Source organism: Scyliorhinus torazame, chromosome 9 (genome assembly GCF_047496885.1).
Source record: "Scyliorhinus torazame isolate Kashiwa2021f chromosome 9, sScyTor2.1, whole genome shotgun sequence".
Lineage (NCBI taxonomy): Eukaryota > Metazoa > Chordata > Chondrichthyes > Carcharhiniformes > Scyliorhinidae > Scyliorhinus > Scyliorhinus torazame.
Genome location: NC_092715.1, coordinates 196,830,102 through 196,857,773, shown reverse-complemented (window position 1 = coordinate 196,857,773; position 27,672 = coordinate 196,830,102). Strand labels below are relative to the sequence as shown.

The following is a 27,672-nucleotide window of genomic DNA, read 5'->3' as shown; positions in this document are numbered from 1 at the left end:
AATATCTTCAAGCTAGGTGCAGATATTGCACTGTTCAGTTATTGCTGAAAGGAATAGTCAAATCACGGAGCCTAGTCAGATAGCTTGGTGCAAAAAAAAAAAACCTGAATGAAATCCATGGACATTACTGACCGTCTTGGTACTTATTTCTTCACTAATGTGATTGCAGGCAATGGTGGCAAGGCTGCATTGCAATAGTTTGCACAATTGGACAAGTTGCAATGTAAATTCAGGAGTGTATTATAAATAAACAATCTCATGTGGTCCAGGCTCAGTCAACAGAACATAAATTGCAGGGTCCTTTACTTGAAGCATGTTTTATGAAATAACTGTTTCATCAATAATTTGGCAACTTTTGCGGATATTGTTCTCATGACACGATAGGATTTAATCTCCTAATCTCAGGATTTAAACTCTTAATCTCTGGGTTGTTAATCGAGTAACGTAACCACTGCATTACCATACCAAAGAGTGCATAAATGTCAGAAGACGTCCTCTCCCCCACCCCCTCGCGCAAGCACTGAATGCAACTGGCTATAGGGGTACTGATGAAACATATAGCCAAATTGGACTCTTTGATCTTTGCCCATTAGCTAGTTAAGATCAGCCTGGTGTGAACAAATGGGATGGTGGCACAAGGTTCCACATTTGGAAGAATGATGAGGCTTAAAAGCCAATAGGAAAAAATAATATTGATTCATTACAACAGTTTAAGTAGCAGTGAACGTACCACTTATAAACTGAACCATAATTGGCCTCATTACTTTTAAGCTTTCATTGGTCAAGAGATTTCTCGATCACCGCTCCAAAATTCGAATGCTTAAAGACACCTCCAGTTTCTGAGTTTGGAGTTGAAAGCAAGTATCGGGTCATCCGAAGGCACCTGAAATGGAATGTGCATAAACTAAATCACATACGTTATTATTTTATATTTTTTAACATACAGATCAATACGCATAGTTTTGGAATCTAGTTAGGCTGAAGCAAATAAAGAGGGCCCGGAAATATACCATTGCCTTCAGTGAAGCTTCACATAGACAGTATATGGTGCCAACAATATCTGACTGCTCATTGGTGTTGTCAGATTTTCTTCCCACTGCACTTTTAAGCCTCAGCCAAAGTTCAATTTTTCCGTGTGTAGACCAAAAAGTGCGTAACTCGATGTCAATTTAACTGAAATTACCTCCATGTTATTGCCATTAACTTCATAATGATGGAATCCCTACAGTGCAGAATCTCTACAATGCAGGAGGCCATTCGGCCCATTGAGTCTGCACCAACCCTCTGAAAGAGCACCCTACCTGGGCCCACTCTCCCGGTCTATTCCCATAACTGTCGACACGAGGGGAATTTTGCATGGTCAATTCACCTGACCTGCACATCTTTGGACTGTGGGCGGAAACAGGACCACCTGGAGGAAACCCACATAGACACGGGGAGAACGTGCGAAACTTCGCACAGTCACCCAAGGTCGGAATCGAACCTGGGTCCCCGGTGCTGTGAGGCAGCAGTGCTAACCACTGTGCCACCGTGCTGCCCACAACGTAACTGAAATGGCACAATGGACACTATTTTATTTTTCCTCCTGCGGCTTTTCTCTGAGAAGTAATAACCTTCTACGCTGCAGGTAAACTGATGGAAGAGTTGCGGTGATGCTCACTAATGTTTGCTCTGTACAGATGGATTGGATTTTACAGGGTGCCACAGTATCTGCACCATCTTTTTAAAAAGAAACCACTGGGACTGCCCTGCAGCAATTTAAATTTAGTACAGCAACTCGTATCACAAAACAAAATATGACAATTTGGTAACAGCAATGCCCCATAATGAAATGAAATGAAATGAAAATCGCTTATTGTCACAAGTAGGCTTCAAATGAAGTTACTGTGAAAAGCCCCTAGTCGCCACATTCTGGCACCTGTTCGGGGAGGCTGGTACAGGAATCGAACCATGCTGCTGGCTTGCCTTGGTCTGCTTTAAAAGCCAGCGATTTTGCCCAGTGTGCTAAACCAGCTAAATCAACTGACAGGCAAGCTTTCCAATTTGTGCTCAGCAATTTCACAGCCAATGATGCACAAACGAATGTCATGCGTACATATTTCCTCTTTTGCTAACAACAAAATTCAAGAGAAGTTCTCCATATGGCTGCTAAGAATACTATGATCCCAAGTGTGCCAACTTCTGTCCCCTTCACTTCTGTCCTCTTTTCATGAAGTTAGCATAATAACGTTCCATCACTAATTTTAAAAAAAAGAACAATCTGTTTGGACTTCTAATTGGAAACACAACTAGCATCTTTAATGTTGTGTGTTCAAACTCGACTTGGGAAAAAAACAACCATATGTACAGTCTTTTTTTCCATGTTATTCAAGTTCAACATCATCATGGTTGGAATTGGAACACGTCCACCAGTTCTGGATTCATCAGTAGAATGTCAAGGTCTCCCCAGGCCAACTGAAAACAGGGAGAGCTTTTTCCCTTTTACTCCAATGAGCTTTCATCTCAATTCTGGAAAACAGCCTTCCCCAGCACTACTGCGAAATGAAACTGGCTTAGATCCATTCCACAAGAAAGGCACCAGTTCCTAAAGAATTCTTGCTGCACATCATTGTGACATCAATTAGCGATTAGACAGATTGCTGCAAACTGATTAGACTTCTGAGCCACACTTTCCAGAAAGAGAAACTTTCTTGCTGGATACAAACACAAAGGCGAAAAGGTGAAGGCGATTGTAACCCAGTCATTTTACAAACTTGGCTGACAAATAGATGCAAGATCATAATGGGAATAATTCAAGACTGCCAAACAAGCAGGCCATGCATATTCAAAAGCATATTCTCAGAAATTCAATAGTCAACACATAGATATCTAGGTGAAATGCCATGATATGACTTAAATTTTAATTGGCCGAATTTTGGGACTTCAGCTTTTTTGCTCGAGATTCTGTTCCAAAAACAGCACAATCTTCAAATCCTTTTTGCATGAGATTCTGTTCCAAAATCAGCATAATCTTAAAAATCCTTTTTGTAACTGCCACTGGTCATCAGGAAAGTCTGCATTTCTTTCGCACAGATTGGAATGTATTTGGAAAACATTTTTAAAAACTAGAGGCTATTTTTTCACTATCCTCCTCAACAGTTCACAAAACTCCTTGGCCAGGATTCGCCGACCCTCCGCGCCGCAATCGCACTCGGCACGGGGCTGAGAATTGGACCCGTGACGCCTTCGCACTTTGCTCCTGCGACTGGAGAACCGCCACCAGTCACGCGGTCGACGCGCCCCTGTGGCGATTCACCGCGAACGACCGGCTGAGTTCCCACCAGCGTGGTTCACGTATGGGGCCATCCGGCAGGAGCTCGGAGTTGCGGGTGCGGTGGCCTTCCTGGCGGGGAGCGGGGGGATCCGTCACCGAGGGGAGGATGGCCAGGCCCGCAATCGGAGGCCACCGATCGGCGAGCAGGATACTTCTTCGGCGACGGCCCACTTTGTGGGCCCACCATGTCACATGGGGCCGGCACCTCAGGCAGCCGCCGCACGCATGCATGGACCCACGGCCGGAAGTGCAGGGCCCTGCATCGGCAGCTGGAACTGCGTGGAGCACTCCGGGGCCCTGCAAGCCCCCTTAAAAATGGAGAATCACCCCGGACTCTCTAGAAAAAGCTGTTTTCTCGCAGGCATGTGGACATCGCCCCATTATTGGAGAAGCCCCATTATTGGAGAATCCCGCCCCATATTCTTAAATTATGCCTGTGCGGCCAACTCTAGATCATTTGTATTTAGCCGTTTTCTTGATCGACATTTAAAGGACTGTGTTTGTTCTTGGAAATTCTCTTCCTTTTTAAAAATTCATTCAGAAAACCAAAAATTGTTCAGGATAATTAAGAGTACAACTGGATAATTACGAGAAAAACTGAAAGAGACCAATTATTCTTAAATTCGATGATATCATGTCACCCTCTTGCGAAGATCTTGACTCACTTGTAATTTCCGCTTATTTACTGAAAAATTTAAATGGCATTTCCATCAATACCACTTAATTTGATATTATGAAAGGGTGTTCATGTGAGCATAAGCCAACATTAATGATTTGTTATTAAAAAGTTGCAGTACAGCCAGTGCAAAAGATGGTACAATACAACCTCCTGGACATGATTTACTGCATTCAGACAATGCAACTTCAGTTTCCAATACACATAATAACTAGTTTTGAGTTGACCCCCAAACTACTTCACATTTGACACAAAGTAGCAACATAAATGGAAAGTTACATTTTTGGCTTGATAAAATGGAACTCGCAACGTGGTTAGGCAAATTCCATATAAACTTCATGCTACCAGTGGAACTTTCCTGAAGAAGATTCACAAAATTAATTTAAAAGCTTACACAGAAGGTATGGTCTCACTTTCTCCTGCAGTTGCACATAGAAATTAAACATGTGAATCAAACTTAGGTTTATTTAGAAATGAGTACTTTCCAATTTGGGGTGCCTTCCCTTCATATCCATTCTGGTGGTGCGAGTAGTAAGGAGCAAGTACTCAGAGCTCCCATCTAAAGTGGGTGATGGTTGTAACAGTTCCAGAGACTTGGGAGTCAATCCAGAGTCACTGGCCCCAGGAAGTTCTCTACTTGCTCAAAATGGAGAGCTGCAAAGACATTTTCAAATAAATAATTCAGGTTCACAGTGGACGGCCTACTGTCTGTTCAGAGGCCAGAAATTCTGAAAACATAAAAATCGCAAGGGTAGAAGCAAACTGAGCATTCAGAAAAATGCCAGTCCCCATCTGTGAAGACAGCAGTGAAAACCTCTTCGTAGCTGGGTTTTGGCATCGGAAGGCAACAGCTGCATTTTATTTACTTTGCAGCCTCACAACCGCCTTTTAGGCAGCCAGCAACAACAGTGCTGAAAAGGTGAAGGGAGATTATTTTGGAGCAAAGATCCAAGGATCACAAACAGTACTGAAAAGTAAAATAAGCATTTGTTCAACAGTAAAGCAGTTGTGAGAAAAGATTAACATGTGGGCTCGCAGCCAGCAGTAATCATTAAAGTACCATTATTTACACCTCCCCAGGGAGGGCTCTGGCATAATATACACACAAGTATATGATGGTGCACAGACAGACAGTGAGTGACACAAAGGATGACCAATGAACATACAGAACACAGCAGCCAATCACCAGACAGGACACGGCCACTATGTAACCAGGGGACACTAGTTTTCCCGCTCTCTTGGGATGCAGCCTCTGAGACAGTCAGAGCCTGTGAGCAACAACTAGAACATCCACGATGTGGTAGTAAGATAGTCTGGTCAGATTAGCCTCAGGTCTCCAGTCAACTCAGCATAGTGTCAACCCACAGTTCAAGCATGTTTAATAGTTGAGAGTTTAATAAAATAAAGTTGCATTTCTTGAAGTGTTGGAAGCCTGTCTCTCTCTCTGCTACAGTAAACACAGTCCTAGCAGACCCAGCTTACCCAACAAATCATGGTACCAGTGAGTTGTTTGAGTTTGACGGACCCACCTCGAGATAGTCTGCCTTTGACCAGCGATCAGCCATCCGGTAACATGGACAGCGTCTGCCCTCCCCCGCCGCTCCGCATCGCCGGCAACCTTGGTGCGAACTGGAAGTTTTTTAAGCAGATGTTTTGGCTGGATCTTGAAGCCATCGACCTTGAGGCCGCATCGGATAGCAGAAAAATTGCCCTCTTCCTCTCTACAGCTTGGGACCACGCCATCCACATTTTTAACTCCCTCACCTTGGCTGAAGGTGAGGACAAGACAAAGTTCAAAACGGTCCTGAAGTTCGACAGCCACTGTGACATGGAAGTCAACGAGAGCTTTGAACGCTGTGTTCCAGCAGAGACTTCAGGGTAAGGATGAACCTTTTCAGTCCTTCCTAACCCATCTCCGTATCCTCGCGCAATCCTGCAACTACGGCTCCACTACCGACTCCATGATCCGCGACCAGATCGTTTTCGGGGTCCATTCCAATCCCCTTCGCCAGCAACTCCTCAAAGTTAAGCAACTCACCCTCACCATCGCCACCAAAACCTGCATCCTACATGAGCACGCTAATGACCGGTACTCCCATATCAAGGTGGCAGAGGCGGCACGGCAAGGCCCCCACGATGCGGAGCGGGTGCAGGTTGTAGAACAGCTCCAGGGCCCGAGTCTGGATGAGGGCAGCCATTTCGCGCGCTTTTCCAGGGCTCCTGCGTGTGCTCACAACGACCGAGGGGACGGCGAGGCCAAGGATCTAAAAAGGCCAAGGATCGAACTGCGCATGTGCGCACATCTTTCGACGGCACCGCGCATGCGTGGTGGCGCACGGAACGTCCTGACGTCGGCATCATGGCATGCAACTGTGGCTCCGCCCACTTAAAGCAGCAATGTCCCACAAAATCTCGACGCTGTCTCCAGCGTGGCAAGCTTGGCCGCTACGCAGCCCTGTGCAGATCTGCTCAACTGCCCACCACACAGCGATCCCAGCCGCAGCACAGGAACATCCGGTCAGTGCAGCAACCCGTTGCAGACTCAGACTCCGACATGGTTCCAGATCCCGACACAGAGGATCTCACATCCCCATTCCGGGTGGGCATCATCACCAAGCATACGATGCTTTCCAAAACAAAGGCTAATCCACTCCCAGTGCTGAGCATCGATCTGGACGACGAGTGGTGTGCCACCCTTACGGTCAACGAATCTCGCATACGCTTCAGGCTGGATACCGTGCGCTTCAGCGAACCTCATTTCGAAGTCTGACCTCGATACCATCCATGTCAAGCCGAGCATTCTTCTATTGGCCTGCCAGCTTATCGACTACAATGGCAATGCCATTGCTGCCAGTGGCTCATGTCAGCTTGAGGTTTCTCATTGTTCCTCAAGAGCCAACTGCGTTTTGTAATTGTAGCATCCAACAAAGCTTCCTTGCTTGGTGCTCAGGCCTGCAAAATCCTGAATCTTGTGCAGCGGGTTCACTCCATGTCGCCCGCTGAGGCATCAGCCTCGCCAGATGCCAACTTTCAAACCCAATTAGATGACATCATAGCACAATACCACAGCGTCTTCGAGGGTATGGGCACTCTCCCCTACACATACAAGATACTTCTGAAACCGAATGCCACACCCGTGGTTCATGCACCGCTTCGGGTGCCTCAAGCAGCAGCTGCAAGACCTCCAGGACCAGGGCGTCACTTCTAAGGTCAAGTAACCTACGGACTGGGTTAGCTCCATGGTTTGTGTCAAAAAACCATCAGGGGAACTTTGCATTTGTATCGACCCCAAAGATTTGAATCGTAACATCATGAGGGAACACTACCCCATCCCTAAGCGAGAAGAGCTCACTAGCGAAATGGCTCACGCCAAGTTATTTACAAAGCTGGATGCCTCCAAGGGGTTTTGGCAGATACAGCTAGATGCATGCAGTTGAAAGCTCTGCACTTTTAACACCCCATTTGGTCGTTACTGTTACAACCGGATGCCCTTTGGCATCATCTCCGCCTCGGAGGTGTTCCACTGGGGAGGGCATCGAGAGGGTGCGAATGTACGTCGATGACATCATGGTCTGGTCCACAACTCCTCAGGAACACATCGATCGCCTCAAGCGAGTGTTCGATACAATCCACGAGCATGGCCTCTGACTCAACAGAGCCCAAGTGCTCGTTCGGCCAAGCAGGAATAAAGTTCCTCGCCGACCATATTACGCAGTTCGGTGTGCAGCCAGACGCAGATAAGGCGTCAGGGATCAATGCTATGAAGACACCAGAGGACAGGAAGGCGGTCCTCCACTTCCTAGGGATGGTCAACTTCCTTGGGACGTTTATCCCCAACCTTGCATCTCACAACTCAGCTCTCCGCAATCTTGTGAAAAAAACACCGGCTTCAAGTGGCTCCCCGCTCATGAGCGAGAGTGGCGTGAGCTCAGGGCGAAACTCACCAAGGCCCCGGTCCTGGCGTTTTTCGACCCTGCCAAGGGGATGATGTTCTCCACCGACGCGAGCCAGGCTGGCATTGGGGCTGTGCTCCTGCAGTGCAACAAATCCTTTTCCTGGGCCCCAGTCACAGATGTATCTAGAGCCATGACCTCTACTGAGCAGCGATATGCTCAAATCGAGAAAGAGTGCTTGGGCCGCCTCACGGGGATTGACAAATTCCATGATTACGTGTATGAACTCCAAGTTTACGGTCGAAACGGACCCCAGGCCACTGGTTCACATCATACAGAAGGAGCTCAACGATATGACGCCACACCTACAGCGTATCCTCCTCAAACTCCGACGCTATGATTTTGACCTGGTCTACACCCCGGGCAAGGAGCTTATTGTGGCCGATGCACTCTGTCGCTCCATCACCACGCCGTGCGAGCAGTCGGACTTAGTCTGCCAGATCGACGCCCAGGGTCGCGCAGATTTGTCAAGAGACGGCCAGGGATCCTTTACTCCAACGGGTCATGCGCCATCTCACAGATGGTTGGCAGAAGGGCCAGTGCCCACAGTTCCACAATATAAAAGATGACCTGGCAGTGGTCGATGGCATACCAATGAAACTGGACAGGATAGTAATACCACAGAGTATGCGAGAGCTCGTCCTCGGCCAACTCCACGACGGTCACCTGGGGGAAGTGTTGCTGGCGAACCCGAGAGGCAGTATATTGGCCTGGCATCAATGATGACATCGCAAAAGTAGACATTGGGCCGCTCCAAAATGACCCTGGTAATCTAGTGATGGGAGACAAGGAAATAGCTGAGGAACTAAATAAGTACTTTGCATCAGTCTTCACAGTAGAAGACACGAGTAATATCCCAACAATTCCGGAGAGTCAGGGGACAGAGTTGAATATGGTAGCCATCACAAAGGAGAAAGTGCTAGAGAAACTAAGAGGTCTAAAACTTGATAAATCCCTGGGCCCAGATGGACTACATCCTAGAGTTCTGAAGGAGCTAGCTGAAGAAATAGTGGAGGCGTTAGTTATGATCTTTCAAAAGTCACTGGAGTCAGGGAAAGTCCCAGCGGATTGGAAAATCGCTGTTGTAACCCCCCTGTTCAAGAAGGGAACAAGGAAAAAGATGGAAAATTATAGGCCAATTAGCCTAACCTCAGTTGTTGGCAAGATTCTAGAATCCATTGTTAAGGATGAGATTTCTAAATTCTTGGAAGTGCAGGGTCGGATTAGGACAAGTCAGCATGGATTTAGTAAGGGGAGGTCGTGCCTGACAAACCTGTTAGAGTTCTTTGAAGAGATAACAAATAGGTTAGACCAAGGAGAGCCAATGGATGTTATCTATCTTGACTTCCAAAAGGCCTTTGATAAGGTGCCTCACGGGAGACTGCTGAGTAAAATAAGGGCCCATGGTATTCGAGGCAAGGTACTAACATGGATTGATGATTGGCTGTCAGGGAGAAGGCAGAGAGTTGGGATAAAAGGTTCTTTTTCGGAATGGCAACCGGTGACGAGTGGTGTCCCGCAGGGTTCAGTGTTGGGGCCACAGCTGTTCTCTTTATATATTCAGCAGCACCATTCCATGCTGGGTGATGTGGCAATATTTATACAGCGGATTTTTAAAATTGAACCATCTTTCACCATGGATTAACAGAAATTAATCTAAGACAATTTACTCCTGGTAAACTTTTTCACCTTCTTGGGTTCCTCCTCTGCCTTGTACAGCATGTAAAGCAGAGAAGAAAGCCATTTCACTAAACCTATCTAGAAATATAGCTTCAAATCATCCCTGATCAGATTCTCAATTCTGCAATTTCTTTTGAGACTCCTTCTGAAAGGCCATCTTTAAACTATTCAAACCTGATCAGGTGCGGACTGACACTCCAGTAATTATGCTCCCATCCAAGCCTCCTCTCACACTACTTAATTTAGGGTTAATCATATAGCATTTCATCTTAAACTCAACCTTCAATTTATGTTGATGGAACAAAATTCCACCATTCTGCTTCCAATTCTCCGCTCCCAGCCATGATTTATTTTAACTTTATGCTCAACTCTTTATTATGGTTTCAAACGAACATTAATTTTGAATAACTCATCTCACAGACCGTTACATTACTCCCAAGACACATATTTAATTTAGCCATGGTGCAATCACAATTACAAATTGGAGCTGCTCATTACTGCATTGATTCAATTTAATTCCCATGATGCCATTCTTTTCACTGCAATAACACACATTAGTCCATCATTCTATATTAATCCAAAAAAGTTCCAATATAACAAGTTATGTTCCTGTCCCTGCGATTCTCGCCCAGTTCATTCTGAAAGGAGAGTTGGCAGTATACCATTAAAATTTCAAAAACTTGGACTTCCGGGTGCGGCGATGACCAGCTAAGTCGCACGTTTCGGCAGCTCCCGGTGGAACGGACTTTTGGGCTCTTAATAGGAGCCCCAGCGGCAATTTTAACGGCTAAAAACACTGTGCGGTAAACCAGAAGGGAATCCCCCCAGACACGTATGGAAAAGGGAGAGGAAAGCGGACGGATTGCAGAGGATCCTCTAGAGCAGCGGCAAGGAAGGCAAGCTTAAAGCAAGATGGCGTTGGAAGGTGGCCGTTTGGTCTGGGGCCCGGACCAACAAGAGTTCCTGCGGCGCTGTGTGGAAGAACTGAAAAAGGGGAAGAAGGAGCTGCTGGCCCCGATATTACAGGCGATTGAAGGGCTAAAGGAGGAGCAAAAGACCCAGGGGCAGGAGCTTCGGGTCGTGAAGGCAAAGGCTGCTGAAAATGAAGACGAAATACAGGGCCTGGTGCTGAAGACAGAGATGCACGAGGCACAGCACAAAAGGTGTGTGGAAAGGCTGGAGGTGCTGGAGAATAATTTGAGTAGGAAGAATTTAAGGGTTCTGGGTCTTCCCGAAGGCACAGAGGGGGCGGACGTCGGGGCATATGTGAGCACGATGCTTCACTCGCTAATGGGATCGGAGGCCCCGGTGGGCCCTTATCGAGTTATGGCGCGAAGACCGAGGGCTGGAGAAATACCCCGAGCTATAATGGTGAGGTTTCTCCGCTATAATGACAGAGAGACGGTCCTCAGATGGGCGAAGAAAACTCGGAGCTGTAGGTGGGAGAACGCGGTGATCCGCGTATACCAGGATTGGAGTGCGGAGGTGGCGAGAAGGAGGGCAAGTTTTAATCGGGCTAAGGCGGTGCTCCACAAAAAGGTCAAATTCGGAATGTTGCAGCCGGCAAGACTGTGGGTCACACAACACGGGAAGGACCACTACTTTGAGACGGCAGAAGAGGCGTGGACATTTATTGTGGACGAGAAGCTGGAATAGGCGGGAGAGAAAAAGAACGTTTGGGACAAAGTGGTGGGGTGATTATGTGGGGTGAGGGGGGGGGGAAAAAGGGAGAGGGAATGATTTTTCAAGTTGTTAATATTGCGACCCTGTAACTTTTCTCTCTTCCCCATGTTGTGGGGGGGGGGGATGAGGAACTGTGGGCGCCGGTTATTAGGGGCGGGGCCAAGTGGGAAACGCGGGCTTTGTTCCCGCGCTATGGTAATTATGGCGGGAACAGGGACGCAGGAAGGAGGGGGCCTCGCACAGTGGGGCCCGAGGACAAGGGGGGAAGCCGAGGTCAGCCAGAGTTTGCTGACTTCTGGGAGCAACATGGGGGGTGCAACTACGCTAGAAAGGGATCTAGCGGAGGGGGGGGGGGGTGAACTGGGTTGCTGCTGCTAAGGGGAAGGGGGTGCTGGTGTGGGGTGGGGTGGTCGAGGCGGGAGGGCGCCGTCGGGGGGATATACGGGTACGTGGGAACCGGGTGAGGAGCTGGGTTAAAAAAGGGGATGGCTAGTCAACAAGGGGGGGGGTAAAGAGCCCCCAAACCCGGCTGATCACGTGGAACGTGAGAGGGCTGAACGGGCCGATTAAAAGGGCACGGGTACTCGCACACCTAAAAGAAATTAAAGGCAGATGTGGTTATGCTTCAGGAGACGCATCTGAAACTGACAGACCAAGTCAGACTACGTAAAGGATGGGTGGGACAGGTGTTTCATTCGGGTTTAGATGCGAAGAACAGGGTGGTGGCTATTTTAGTGGGGAAACGGGTAATGTTTGAGGCAAAGACCATAGTGGCGGATAGTGGGTGTAGATACGTGATGGTGAGTGGCAGATTGCAAGGGTTCTGGTGAGCGTATATGCCCCGAACTGGGATGATGCAAATTTTATGAGGCGTATGTTGGGACGTATCCCGGACCTGGAGGCGGGAAAGTTGGTAATGGAGGGAGACTTTAATACGGTGCTGAACCCAGGGCTGGACTGATCGAGGTCCAGGACCGGGAGGAGGCCGGCAGCGGCTAGGGTGCTCAAGGACGTCATGGAGCAGATGGGAGGAGTAGACCCCTGGAGATTTAGAAGGCCTAGGAGGAAGGAGTTCTCGTTTTTCTCCTATGTCCACAAAGTATACTCACGGATAGACTTTTTTGTTTTGGGAAGGGCACTGATTCCGAAGGTGACAGGGACGGACTACACGGCCATAGCGATCTCGGACCACGCTCCACATTGGGTGGACCTGGAGGTAGGAGAGGAAAAAGAACAGCGCCCACTCTGGAGAATGGATATGGGCCTGTTGGCGGATGAGGGGGTATGTTTAAGGGTGAGGGGGTGTATTGAAAGGTGCTTGGAGCTGAATTACAATGGGGAGGTTCAGGTGGGAGTGGTCTGGGAGGCGTTGAAGGCAGTGGTTAGAGGGGAACGGATATCCATCAGGGCACATAAGGGAAAGCAGGAGGGTAAGGAAAGGGAGCGGTTGCTGAAAGAACTTTTGAGGGCGGACAGGCAATATGCGGAGGCACCGGAGGAGGGACTGTACAGGGAAAGACAAAGGCTACACGTAGAATTTGACCTGTTGACCACAGGTAATGCAGAGGTACAATGGAGGAGGGCACAGGGTGTACAGTATGAATATGGAGAGAAGGCGAATCGGTTACTGGCCCACCAACTGAGGAAGAGGGGAGCAGCGAGGGAGATAGGGGGGTGAGAGACGAGGAGGGAGAGATGGAACGGGGAGCGGAGAGAGTGAACGGGGTGTTCAAGGCATTCTATGAAAGGTTATATAAGGCTCAGCCCCCGGAAGGGAAGGAGAGAATGATGTGTTTCTTGGATCAGCTGGAACTCCCCAAGGTGGAGGAGCAGGAGAGGGCGGGACTGGGAGCACAGATTGAGATGGAGGAGGTAGTGAAAGAGATTGGGAGCATGCAGGCGGGGAAGGCCCCGGGACCAGACGGATTCCCGGTGGAATTTTATAGGAAGTATATGGACTTGCTGGCCCCACTTTTGACGAGAACCTTTAATCAGGCTAGGGAAAGGGGGCAGCTGCCCCCGACCATGTCGGAGGCAACGATATCGCTCCTTTTAAAGAAGGAAAAAGACCCGCTGCAATGCGGGTCCTACAGGCCCATTTCCCTTTTAAATGTAGATGCTAAGATTCTGGCCACGGTGATGGCGACGAGGATAGAGGACTGTGTCCCGGGGGTGGTCCATGAGGACCAAACTGGGTTCGTGAAGGGGAGACAGCTGAACACGAACATACGGAGGTTGCTGGGGGTAATGATGATGCCCCCGCCAGAGGGGGAGGCGGAGATAGTGGTGGCGATGGATGCCAAGAAAGCATTCGACAGAGTGGAGTGGGATTATCTGTGGGAGGTGCTGAGGTGATTTTGGAGAAGGGTTTATCGGATGGGTACAACTGCTGTATAGGGCCCCGGTGGCGAGTGTGGTCACGAATAGACAGAGGTCTGATTACTTCCGTCTTCATAGGGGGACGAGGCAGGGGTGTCCCCTGTCTCCGTTACTGTTTGCATTGGCGATTGAGCCCCTGGCCATAGCACTGAGGGGTTCCAGGAAGTGGAGGGGAGTGCTTAGGGGAGGAGAAGAACACTGGGTATCTTTGTATGCAGATGATTTATTGCTGTATGTTGCGGACCCAGTGGAGGGATGCCAGAGATAATGCAGATACTTAGGGAGTTTGGGGATTTTTCGGGGTACAAATTGAACATGGGGAAAAGTGAGTTGTTTGTGGTGCATCCGGGGGAGCAGAGCAGGGGAATAGATGATTTACCGCTGAGGAAGGTAACAAGAGATTTCCGGTACTTAGGGATTCAGATAGCCAGGAATTGGGGAACCTTACACCGGCTTAATTTAACACAATTGGTGGAACAGATGGAGGAGGATTTCAAGAGATGGGACATGGTGTCCCTGTCACTGGCAGGTAGGGTGCAGGCGGTTAAAATGGTAGTCCTCCCGAGATTCCTCTTTGTGTTTCAGTGCCTCCCGGTGATGGTCACGAAGGCTTTTTTCAAGAGAATTGAGAAAGGTGTTATGAGTTTCGTGTGGGCCGGGAAGACCCCGAGAGTGAGGAGGGGGTTCTTGCAGCGTAGTAGGGATAGGGGGGGGGCTGGCACTACCGAGCCTAAGTGATTATTACTGGGCCGCCAATATCTCAATGGTGTGTAAGTGGATGGGAGAAGGGGAGGGAGCGGCGTGGAAGAGATTGGAGATGGCGTCCTGCAAGGGGACCAGCCTACAAGCAATGGTGACGGCGCCATTGCCGTTCTCCCCGAAGAAATACACCACAAGCCCAGTGGTGGTGGCAACATTAAAAATTTGGGGGCAGTGGAGACGGCATAAGGGAAGGACGGGAGCCTCGGTGCGGTCCCCGATAAGAAATAACCATAGGTTTGTCCCGGGGAGAATGGATTGGGGATTTGGAGCACGGCAAAGAGCTGGGGTAGTGCAACTGAGAGATCTGTTCGTAGATGGGACGTTTGCGAGTCTGGGAGCGCTGACGGAAAAATATGGGTTGCCCCAAGGGAATGCATTTCGGTATAGGCAACTGAGGGCTTTTGCGAGGCAACAGGTGAGGGAATTCCCGCAGCTCCCGACGCAGGAGGTGCAGGATAGAGTGATCTCAGAGACATGGGTGGGGGATGGTAGGGTGTCGGATATATACAGGGAAATGAGGGACGAGGGGGAGATGAGCTGAAAGGGAAATGGGAAGAAGAGCTGGGGGAAGAGATTGAGGAGGGGCTGTGGGCTGATGCCCTACGTAGGGTAAACTCGTTGTCCTCGTGTGCCAGGCTAAGCCTGATACAATTCAAGGTTCTACACAGAGCGCATATGACTGGAGCACGGCTCAGTAAATTTTTCGGGGTAGAGGATAGGTGTGGGAGATGCTCGAGAAGCCCAGCGAACCACACCCACATGTTCTGGTCATGTCCGGCACTACAGGGGTTCTGGGTGGGGGTGACGAAGGTGCTTTCGAAGGTAGTGGGGGTCCGGGTCGAGCCAAGCTGGGGGTTGGCTATATTCGGGGTCGCAGAAGAGCCGGGAGTACAGGAGGCGAGAGAGGCTGATGTTTTGTCCTTTGCGTCCCTAGTAGCCCGGCGAAGGATATTGCTTATGTGGAAGGAAGCCAAACCAAACCCCCGGGCGTGGAGACCTGGATAAATGACATGGTAGGGTTTATAAAACTAGAACGGATAAAGTTTGCATTAAGGGGTTCAGCTCAAGGGTTCACCAGGCGCTGGCAACCATTCATTGACTACCTCACAGAATGATAGAGGGAATGGGTAGGCAACAGCAGCAACCCAGGGGGAGGAAGGGGGGGGGGGAAGAGGAGGACTCGGGCGGGGTTTCAGGGATGTCTCTGTACATGTATAGATATTTGTACTAGGTAATGTATATTGGACTGTTGGATTGTATTTTTGGAGAGTAATTATTTTTGATAAGGCAGTTGCCATTTAGTTTTTTGTTTATATATTATTTATTTGTTAAAACTGGCCACTGTTATTTATATTGCTATATTGTTGTTAAAAAGGAAAAACTTTGTACTGTTATGTTTGGCCAAAAAATTTGAATAAAATATATATTTTTTTAAATAATAAAATTCAAAAACTTAACAGATTGGATAGGCTGAACGACTTCGGATAGGCTGAACGACCTCCTACTGCACCGTACTGTGATTCCAGACGATAATATAGATCTACCACCCTCTGTGCGCAACAAGTCAGATGAATCCAACATGGAGATTGAGGAGAATGGTTAAAAATAAAGCTGCTAAATGTCTGTATGTCTATTTGCATTACAAGGAAAAAGAATGGGCATGTATTTCTTTGAAGAATCATAATGAAAGACAATTAGAAACACAAACTGAAAGCAGAACACTGAATCAATCCTGAGGCAACTCGTATCCTTATAAAACCAGAGACTGGTGAAAACTGCCAGAATAGTTTTATAACTTATATGATTTTGTAATGCCTCCTGCCCAAACAGCCCCCATGACTCTATGGTTACATTCACAGACTATAAAATGCATCGCTTTGCAGGAAAGCACACAACACTCCTTCACTTCCCTGTACAGTCAGTATATACGGTGACTACTTTGATAGTTTTATCAGGCTGGCAAAAGCACCCTCTTTTTTCAAGAGATATAGTGTAAAGAATGCAAGTGTGACAACAAACTAAGCTGCCTCAGTACTTTTTAAAACCCACATTGGAGGAATGCAAGTCCACACCTGATCAGGATGGAATAGTTTAAAGACGGTCTTCCAGAAGTGGTCTAAAAACTGCAGAATTGAGAAACAGATCAGGAGCAATTTGAAGCTGTATTACTAGATGGTTATTGAAGTGATGTACCTTCAGAATATCAATATGGAACAGTTTAATGACATCCTTTACTTTATATTAATACTCATACCACTCATTTACTTTACTTTCCACATCACATTCCAAAGTATGTTGAAGTTCTAGCGTTCAGTGTTCTTGCGAATAGGATAAATAGGTTGGTCGCAAGGACTTTAAACTAGCAAGTTGGGAGGGGGGGGGAAGGGAAGTGTAAAGCTATGGACAGTATAATGGTTAATGGAGATCAAGGCAGCAGGTTACGTGACAGGTTATGTAGAGGTATGGGTTCAAAGACAAGGAAAATTAGGAGAAAGGGCAAGAGGAAAAATAAATTGCGAAAAGTTACTGATCAAGGTGTTAGGATTCATAACAAAGACATAAAAAACAGCATGTGTACTTTACCCGAATGCTCGTAGTATACGAAGTAAGGTAAATGAGTTGATGGCGCAAATCATCGTGAATGACTGTGATTTAGTGGCCATTACTGAAACATGGTTAAAAGATGGTCACGACTGGTAGTTAAATATCCAAGGGTATCAGACTATAGGAAAGGATAGAATGGACGGTAAGGGCGGTGGTGTAGCTTTGTTGTTTAAGGATGGCATCCGGGCAATAGTAAGGGATGATATTGGTGCTATGGAGGACAAGGTTGAATCAATTTGTGTGGAAATCAGGAATAGTAAGGCGAAAAGGTCACTGATAGGAGTAGTCTATAGGCCACACAAATAGTAACAGGATGGTAGGGCAGGCAATAAGCAAAGAAATAACGGATGCATGTAGAAATGGTACAGCGGTTATCATGGGAGATTTTAATCTGCATATCGATTGGTTTAACCAGGTTGGTAAAGGCAGCCTTGAGGAGGAGTTTATAGAATGTGCCCGGGATAATTTCCTGGAACAGTATGTAATGGAACCTACAAGGGAACAAGCGGTCCTAGATCTGGTCCTGTGTAATGAGGCAGGATTGATTAATGATCTCATAGTTCGGGATTCTCTTGGAAGGAGGGACCACAATATAGTGGAATTTAAAATACAGTTGGAGGATGACAAGGTAAAATAAAACACTAGTGTTTTGTGCTTAAACAAAGGCGATTACAATGGGATGAGAGAAGAGCTAGCTAAGGTAGACTGGGAGCAAAGACTTCATGGTGACGCAGTTGAGGAACAGTGGAGAACCTTCCGAGCGATCTTTCACAGTGTTCAGAAAAGGTTCATACCGACAAAAAAGACGGTAGAAAGGGGAAAAAATCGACCGTGGATATCTAAGGAGGTGAGGAAGAGTATCAAATTGAAGGAAAAAACATACAAAGTGGCAAAAATTAGTGGGAGACTAGAGGACTGGGAAGTCTTTAGGGGACAACAGAAAGCTACTAAAAAAGCCATAAAGAAGAGTAAGGTAGACTATGAAAGTAAACTGGCTCAGAACATAAAAGCAGATAGTAAAAGCTTCTACAAATATATAAGACAAAAAAGAGTGGCTAAGGTAAATATTGGCCCTTTGGAAGATGAGAAGGGAGATTTAATAATAGGAGACGGGGAAATGGCTGAGGAGCTGAACAGGTTCTTTGGGTCAGTCTTCACAGTGGAGGACACAAATAACATGCCAGTGACTGATGGAAATAAGGATATGATAGGTGAGGACCTGGAGATGATTGTAATCACCAAGGAGGCAGTATTGGGCAAACTAATGGGGCTAAAGGTAGACAAGTCTCCTGGCCCTGATGGGATGCATCCCAGAGTGTTAAAAGAGATGGCGAGGGAAATTGTAAATGCACTAGTGATAATTTATCAAAATTCACTAGACTCTGGGGTGGTCCCAGAGGATTGGAAAGTACCAAACGTGACACCACTGTTTAAAAAAAAGGAGGTCGGCAGAAAGCGGGTAATTATAGGCCGGTAAGCTTAACTTCGGTTGTAGGGAAAATGCTGGAATCTATCATTAAGGAGGAAATAGTGGGGCACCTGGAGGGAAATTGTCCCATTGGGAAGACGCAGCATGGGTTCACAAAGGGTAGGTCATGTCTGACTAATTTGGTAGAATTTTTTGAGGAAGTTACCAGTGCAATAGATAATGGGGAGCCAATGGATGTGGTATATCTGGATTTCCAGAAAGCTTTTGACAAGGTGCCACACAAAAGGTTGCTGCATAAACTAAAGATGCATGGCATTGAGGGTAAAGTGCTAGAATGGGTAGAGGATTGGTTAACTAACAGAAAGCAGAGAGTGGGGATAAATGGGTGTTTCTCTGGTTGGCAACCTGTAACTAGTGGGGTCCCTCAGGGATCAGTGTTGGGCCCGCAGTTGTTCACAATTTACATAGACGATTTGGAGTTGGGGGCCAAGTGCAATGTGTCAAAGTTTGCAGACGACACTAAGATGAGTGGTAAAGCAAAAAGTGCAGAGGATACCGGAAGTCTGCAGAAGGATTTGGATAGGTTAGGTGAATGGGCTAGGGTCTGGCAGATGGAATTAAATGTTGCCAAGTGTGAGGCTATCCATTTTGGGAGGAATAACAGCAGAATGGATTATTATTTAAACAGTAAGATGTTAAAACATGCTGCTGTGCAGAGGGACCTGGGTGTGCTGGTGCACAAGTCGCAAAAAGTTGGTGTGCAGGTGCTTTAAGAAGGTGATTAAGAAGGCTAATCGAGTTTTGTCTTTCATTGCTAGAGTGATGGAGTTCAAGACTAGTGAGGTTATGCTGCAATTGTATAGGGTGTTGGTGAGGCTGCATCTGGAGTATTGTGTTCAGTTTTGGTCTCCTTACCCGAGAAAGGACATATTGGCACTGGAGGGAGTGCAGAGGAGATTCACTAGGTTGATCCCAGAGTTGAGGGGATTAGATTATGACGAGAGGTTGAGTAGACTGGGACTGTACTCATTGGAGTTTAGAAGGATGCGGGGGGATCTTATTGAGACACATAAAATTATGAAGGGCATAGATAGGATAGATGCGGGCAGGTTGTTTTCACTGGCCGGGGAAAGCAGAACTAGGGGGCATAGCCTCAAAATAAGGGGAGGTAGATTTAGGACAGAGTGTAGGAGGAACTTCTTCACCCAAAGGGTTGTGAATCACTGGAATTCCTTGCCCAGTGAAGCAGTTGAGGCTCCTTCTTTAAACGTTTTTAAGAAAAAGATAGATGCCGTTCTAAAGGATAAAGGGATTCGGAGATATGGTGTACGGGCCGGAGAGTGGAGCTGAGTCCACAAAGATCAGCCATGATCTCATTAAATGGTGGAGCAGGCTCGAGGGGCCAGATGGCCTACTCCTGTTCCTAGTTCTTATGTTCTTATGTAAGTTGGAAATGGCACCTGGTGATACATAAATTAAAGGAATCAACTTGTCATTCTGCAACAAAGGCGGCTTTCTGTTAGACTTGGTGACAGAGCACAAAACGTCTCATTTTCCTTAATTAAGTGAAAGGACCCTGGTTTCTTTCCGATATTAGTCAGCTGAATGGGGCTGCACTTGATTCCAGGAGCACGTGATCCACTTTTACCTATTGAATTGTAGCCCAAGCATTTCCAGTAATGGCCTCTCTTCCCATCTTTATACTGTCATTTCTGGAAACCAATACCCGCCCCGAGGCAAGGATCCATCTGCTCCTTCTGTACATACTGTCCCTTAGTGGCCTCATCTAAAGGCATGGGGTGTGATTTAATGGAAAACTTTGTAAATGGGGTTGCGAACCAGAAATGCTGCGCACTCCACGATGCTAAGCCGTGAGAGTCCGTTAACCGCTATAAAATATTAATTGGCCCACTTAACAAGGCCCCACAGGATTTACGCCTCAAATCAAGGTTCACAGATTGATTTGCCCAGGACAGTGTTCGCCAGCCCTCCACTAACAAATGACAGCAGCAGTTAAACTGCTCGTGCATAGCCAACCCCACTCCATTCGCAGGTATGCCGGACCCCTAACACTTTCCTTCCCGCACCACCCTCCCCACCATATGGCGCAACCCCCAAAGTCCCCTCCCACAGCCCCTCCCCCACAAGTAACCACACGTACGACTACCAATGACGTGTGGTCGTGGTCTCTCCTCTCCTCTCTCTCGCTCCCCCCCCCCCAGCCTAGGGCGATTCCCCACCCCAGCTTCCCATGAGAACACCTCAGGAGAGCAGCCCCAGGGATGCCGCCATAAAAGCCGCGACACAGCGGTCATCCCCACCCCTCCACCAGTGCAGAGACACATGCACCAGTGGGCAAGGGCAGTGGCCAGGCTTCTGGGGCACATTCTGATGAGCACCACACATTTGCTGATGCACATCAGGGGGAGGCAGGAATGCCCAGGTGAGACAGCAGTCGGGGGTCCCAAGTGAGATACTGAAACTCTGGACCAGATCTTCCCGGAGCTAATGCAGACGATAGGGTGTGGCGGTGATTTTCAGAGGGGAATGTCAGCGATCTTCCAACAGGTCCATAGCTGATTGGCGAAGTCCCAGATGCAGGAGATGGCACTAGCATAGCATGTCCCAGTCACTGAGGAGCATCACCGAGGGGGTTGACACCAAGGTGTAGATATTGGGGAGCCGCCAGAACCAGTTGACGGAGGGGCAGCCCGGAATCAAACCAGATTTGACATGTCCTCCATCTTTACTTCACCGCTACCACTTTCAGCCCCTCAAATTCCCCCATGTTGTCCATCAACAATTAATAATTTCTAGAGGAGCTATCATTTCTTCCAGTTACACGGTCTACAGCCCTGCCACAAACTCACTACCGCTTCCATTCCACTCCCCTACTATCACTGTTTCAGGTTCATCGAGAATACTTGCCACCTTGGGCTCCCAACCCCATATTCACCATATCACTTGCATCCCCTGAACACAGCCCATCTGCTTTACGAAACAGTCTTCCTTGCATTAGTCATCCCTTACTCAATTGTCCGAACATAAACAAAGAAATTACTGGAAAAACCCAGCAGGTCTGGCAGCATTCAAGGAAATTAAGACTCACATTAGACTCATGTTAACTCAATTTCTCTTTCCATTTCAGCTCATCCCCAACTCTGCTGCTCTCAGCCAAACACACACACAAGATCACCCTCACCGTGACCTACACTGGCTCCCAGTCTCTCTATTTCCAGCTTAAAACGGTCCTTTCCATGTTGAAAACGCTCCCCAGCTCTGTAACCTTACAGAACAATGCAATTCCGAGCCAACATTTCATTCCTCTAACTCTGGCCACATGTGCACCCCTCACTCAGCGTCCCAAGGCAGCCATGCCTTCAGCCATCCAGACTGTAAGCTTTAAAATTTCTGAATCAAACCTCTATACTCAGTTCTTCTTGAAACCACCTCTATGACCAAACCTTTAGTCATCACTACAAATATCTTCGATCCAGTGTTTAGTTAAATGATCACAATCATTTGTTTTTTCTCTTAAAACAAAAGGGAGTAAATTAATCTCAGTGCATTTCAACTCCAGGTTTGCCATTTTGAGAAGTCTTCAATGTAATTGGGTGCTTACATTGCTTAATGAGATCCAGATTATATGGAGATCCACTGGACTTACGCTAGATTGAAATTAATGTCAGGAAAGGCAATCCACAGCACAGAACTTGCTAGATATCGGTCAGTAGCTTGGAGGTCGGTAGTGAGCACCTTCACAGGCCATATGGTATGATCATAGCTGAGGTTAAGGGGACAGGGTGGAGGTGTGGGCTTAGCTAGGGTGCACTTTCCAAGGGCCGGTGCAGACTCAATGGGCTGAATGGCCTTCTTCTGCACTGTAAATTCTATGATTCTATGATCATCTCCAAAACACTTGTCGTTCTATAGCCTCAAACTATACCCCTTTGATGGGAAGATTCACAATTATCACACAGCCTTTGTTTTATCCTGCTGTATATAGTTAAATGTGCAAATCATTTGCAGAACTTTTAGTAACCACCACTTGGAATCTTAAATGGTCAGATCAAAAGAACTAAAAACATGGGCCATGATCTAGCGGGCGCGCCGCACCCGATACAGTAACACTCCTCTGACAGGGCCATGGTGTCCAAATGGCATCACACCCATGGAGGGGATTGGGTCGGGGGTGCCCTGCCCTTGAGACAGGATGTGAGCTAGAGGACCCCCTAAAATCAGTAAGTTGGGGTGTTGGGAGGAGGTGGGGGGGAATCTAGAGATCAGGCCGCTATTTAAAATTGGTGCCCCGATCTCTTCCTGCACTGGCAAGCAAGAGGAAATGGGACTAAGTATGGCCTCGATGGGGCGTTCCTTGCTTAGCCCCAGAAATGAGTCCTGTTTAATAGGAGTGTTGTGCTCAGTGCTGCCAGTGCTCGGAAACACCTGGCTAAACACGCCCGACACAGGATTCTCTCTTACATCGCACCCTGTTTTAAATGGTCCCAATTTTTCCATACACAAAGTTATACTTTTCAATTTGTACAAGATACTAAACAATTATAAAGGTGCGCTCTTGGCACATGGATGGTAGGTAGGATGTTGTGGGACAAAGCAATAAGGGTGGCAGGTTATTAATCAAGTCAGTCCATTGTCAAGTTGGATATCAAACTTTAGTTCCAGTTTTTATTTTAATCTGTAAATGCAATTCAAATTCTCAAAACTGTAATGGTGTGATTTGAACTCTGGTTACTAGTTCAGTAATTCAGCCGCTATGTTACCAAACTCACCCCTTCAGGTACTATTCTCCTTATCCTTCAAATCTGCCAGCATCATTCTGCTTCTCAACCACAAATTCTATTTCCCAGGCACCGATCCATCTCTCTGGCAACGGAGAGAGTCCAAATTAGAGTACTTGAACCTCAATTCAAGGATTAGCTTCCAACCAGATATTCATGATATCCCCAAGGCCATACATTTGCATTCCTTACCATCCCCCAATTCTGCCCCTACCTCAGTTCACCTGATGCTGAAACCCTCACTCAGGCCTATGTTTCAGTGGACTCCTGGCCAGGTGCCAATCTACTATATTCCCCATAAGCTCTTTTGCTGGTGTCCCAATTGGTCTTGTTCAATCATCTGCTTTAGTAATACCATGATTTCAAATTCTCTTCCTTGCTTTCAAATCCTTCACAGCTCCAGGTCCCAGGTTCGATTCCTGGCATGGGTCAATGCCTGTGTGGAGTCTGCACGTTATCCCCGTGGCTGCGTGAGTTTCCTCTGGGTGCTCCGGTGTCCTCCCACAGTCCAACGATGTGCAGGTTAGGTGGATTGGCCATGCTAAATTGCCCTTAAGTGTCCAAAAAGGTTAAGTGGGGTTACTGGGATAGGGTGGAGGTGTGGGCTTGAGTAGGGTGCTCGTTCCAAGAGCCGGTGCAGAATGGCCTCCTTCTGCACTGTAAATTCTACGACCCCTCCATGTGAGTCATCTCCTGTAGTCCTGCACCCCTCAGGTATCCACATTCCTCCAATGCTGACTTCTTGAGCATCTCAATTTCAATCATTCCACCATTGCTGATTGTGCTTTCAGCTGGCAAGGCCTTCGGAAATGCCCTACTTAAACTGCTCTGCCTCGCTTTTGTCCTCCAAGAAACACCTTAAGCCCGACCTCAGAGTAAGCCTTTGGTCATCTCTCCTCTAACATTTCCCTCCATGACTGGCTAATTTTATACAGTAACGCTCCTCTGAAGCACCTTGGGATTTTTCTAGGTTAAAGATGCAATACGAATACAAGTTACCATGCCTCTAATTATAGATTTAGCATTGAAGTACCACAGAACAAAACTGAACAATTCAGCACTTAAGAAATAATATTTTCACAAGGTTACAGTTAAGAAAGCAGTCATTTAGTCAAGTCCCTATTTAAAATTACTATCTGAGTGTAGATAACATGAATTTTAATAACCTTAAATATGTAGTAGGCAACTGTTGACGAGAAATACATCTCCCTTACAATTTCAAAGAGAAATATAGCTAACTAAATGTATGAGGCAATGATACATTGATGGTGCAATGCGGCAAATATTGAAAGCGCATGCAGTTGTTTTTAAACTCACTATTGCAAAGTGTACATGGTATTACCAACTACAAATACAAAAACATTTGTATACCAACACAAACCGAGATAAGTTTAATTGTGGCTGGTCAGGGATTTCAGAATTGCAGTACTAGAAGACCTGTTAGGATATATGGAACTGAACAAGCAATTGCGTTATTCAGTTGCTGACATTTTTTTGCCTCTTGGTTTAGAAGGTTAGGAGCTCAAGCCTCATCACGGCCATGAGGCCATAATCATGGTAGTAAAGTACTGGCCAATGCTGCATTAGCAGAGGTATTGTCTTCAGAACAGGTGTGAAACAGAGGTCATTGCTGGCTGTGCAGGTCAACATAAAAATGCCTACCTGGGGTATTCAAAGAGTAATAGGGAGTTCAGTATCCTGGACAACATTCCAACCAATCACCACCATTTGTTCAGCTATTCATTTGCAGTTTGAGGAGGCTTGTAGCATTGGCTGCAATAATTCAAAAGCAATTCAGTGCCTTCAAAGTGACCTGAGGACATAAGTGTGAATTCTTCTCCTTTTTACAAGAGTACCTTTGGGTAAGATTATGGAGGGGGCAGGTGATGATGATGGAAAAACATAATGCCACTGTAGATCAATTTAAATAAGCACTGCACACTCAAACAGGTGTGGTAGAGATTTTTTTCCCAAAACAAACTTTACAGCACGAGTCATCTTTTCATGCTTAAATATTAAACCAGAAATCTGCCTTTTAGGCAGACAGAATCAAGAGTCCCTTGTGCTTGTGGATATATTAGTGGAACAATGGAAAACAGCAATTTTTTAAAAATTAATTTAGAGTACCCAATTAAGCAGCAATTTAGCGTGCCCAATCCACCAAAACCTGCACATCTTTGGTGGTGTGGGGATGAAACCTACATAAAACTCGGACCGAAGGTGCAAACTACACACTGACAGTGACCCAGAGCCAGGATTGAACCTCGGACCTCGGCGCTGTGAGGCAGAAGTGCTAATCACTGTGCCACCTGGAAAACAGCAGTATAATCATCTTTCACCAAGCCTGAAGACCTCTCGTCTTCCCACACCGCCAAACTCAGAAAAGGAAGCGATGAACATTTTTGAAGTTTCAACTTGCAAAAAAAAAATCAACCACACCTTTCCAATATTTTGTCCTTTGTCAAAATTGAGCCAGAGCAATACAAGATCATCTTCCTGCATTAAATGTGGTGCAGTCTTTGTAAACTGAAAAATGTATACAAATAAAAACAGCCATGAGGAAGTGTGTGGGGACCAAGACCTCACCCTGTATATTTTTTATAAAATAGATGTAGATATCATCATGGTTATTTCTAAAATTTTAGAACTGGACAGAACTTTTAGAATGGCTGAATTTGTGTCTCTTTGTGACCCCGGAGGTATTTCTGAAGAGACACCCACTACGATGCAGCCCAGACAGAGAAATAAGAGAACTATGCAAAGGCCATCTCCATTGCATGCCAACCAGATTCATCTGGTGGGATAGAGGACTCGGCAACCTGCTTTTCAATCATTAATGGGTGGGGTAACTGCCCATTTTGGAGACCCAGACAAGGGATAGCTTCCTTGTCAAAGGGTGGACAGGTGCGAATCATGTAACATGAAGCTAGCTGTGGAACCGGAAATTACACCTTGAGGATCTACAAAGCTCAGTCTGTCACTAATCTACAAGCAGCCTCAAAGTGGCATGGTAGCATTGTGGCTTCACAGCTCCAGGGTCCCAAGTTCAATTCCCAGCTTTGGTCACTGTCTATGCAGAGTCTACATGCGTCTGCGTGGGTTTCCTCCCATAGCCCAAAGATGTGAAAATTAGGTGGATTGGCCATGCTAAATTGCCCTTAGTGTCCAAAAAGGTTAGGTGGGGTTAATGGGTTACGGGGATAATGTGGAGGTGTGGGCTCGAGTAGGGTGCTCTTTCCAAAGGCCGGTGCAGACTTGATGGGCTGAATGACCTCCTTCTGCACTGTAAATTCTGATTCTATGAAAAGGGGCCCAGATAGAATACCTGGCTCCATCTACAGCACTTCTGTTGTGATCTGTGTGCCATTGTCCAGAAGACTAATTTCTCTCTGCTTGCCTATCATGTGAAGTAAACGCCACTGGAAAAGTAAATTATACAACTGCAGTTTTGAGCCCAAGAACCTCACAGAAGGAATGTTTCATTGGACTTCGACCCCGAGTGAAATTTTCAGTTGTGGTATCGGCACTGTAAATCTTTCTTTTCTTGATCGTTCTTGTGCTGTACGAGTGCACAGGGATCTACCTTGCAACCCTCCTCCCACATTTCAGTGTGTGCAAGTAAACTAACCCTAGTTCGCCCTTTGCTTTGAGGTTATTAATTGGAGGTTAGATCACACAAAAACGGACGATTGGGAAAGGTCACTGAAGCAGTAAACAAATCAAGACACCTTTCTGTTTATGGACGGGTTGAAAGAGGAGAAATAGGGGCCTTTTAAATTAACCCCTTCCTGTCCGTAACAATTGGATCAAAGTACGAACATACCTTTTGTTGTGTTGTGGCTTGCAGCCAGCTCTATATCATTATTTTGGGACAAAGATATCACTCGTTTAAAGTCACAATCACTTGCAAATACAAAAACAAAACCATCTGCCTTTATGAAATGAGCAAATATACCATGCAGCGACACAGTAATCAAGATCAAGCAAATCCTAGCTTCAATCCCTGCTCCAAACGAGCTGATGACAACCAGTTTGGCAGCAGAATTGGTATTTGGCCTCAGTATCCCCATATTTGGTAGAAAAAAGGAAAACCAGTCAGGAGTCCACTTGTGTTATTCCAGCATCCAAAGTGGAAACCATTATCTGATACGATGAGGCACATGCGCTCTGTCTCATCAGGGCTTCAAATGGATTTTATAATTGCAGAACAACATCGTCTAGTAGCAAATGAAAACATAGTATTTCAATCCATTTAAGGAGTCAGACAGGAAAATCAGAGAAAAGGACAGCAAATCAGTGTCAAAACGCTGCATTTGCCACTATGACCTGGATGTATTGGATGAGCAGTTAGGAGTTTAATAGCTGCCATGGCACCATTTAAACATGGTAATTTA

At 46.7% G+C, this 27,672-nt stretch overlaps 1 protein-coding gene across 3 annotated transcripts in view; it reads right to left on the bottom strand.

Annotated features, from left to right (window-relative positions):
• The window catches only part of mllt3 (MLLT3 super elongation complex subunit), a 187,169-nt gene that overhangs the window by 121,601 nt on the left and 37,896 nt on the right, over positions 1-27,672 (bottom strand). The window contains exon 2 of one of the 3 annotated variants that reach the window (XM_072516935.1): positions 731-883. The exons of the other annotated variants lie outside the window; for them this stretch is intronic. Coding sequence (XP_072373036.1) covers positions 731-761 — 31 coding nt within the window. The 5' untranslated portion in view covers positions 762-883. The remainder of the gene's footprint in view (positions 1-730; positions 884-27,672) is intronic. 3 annotated transcript variants of the gene reach the window in all.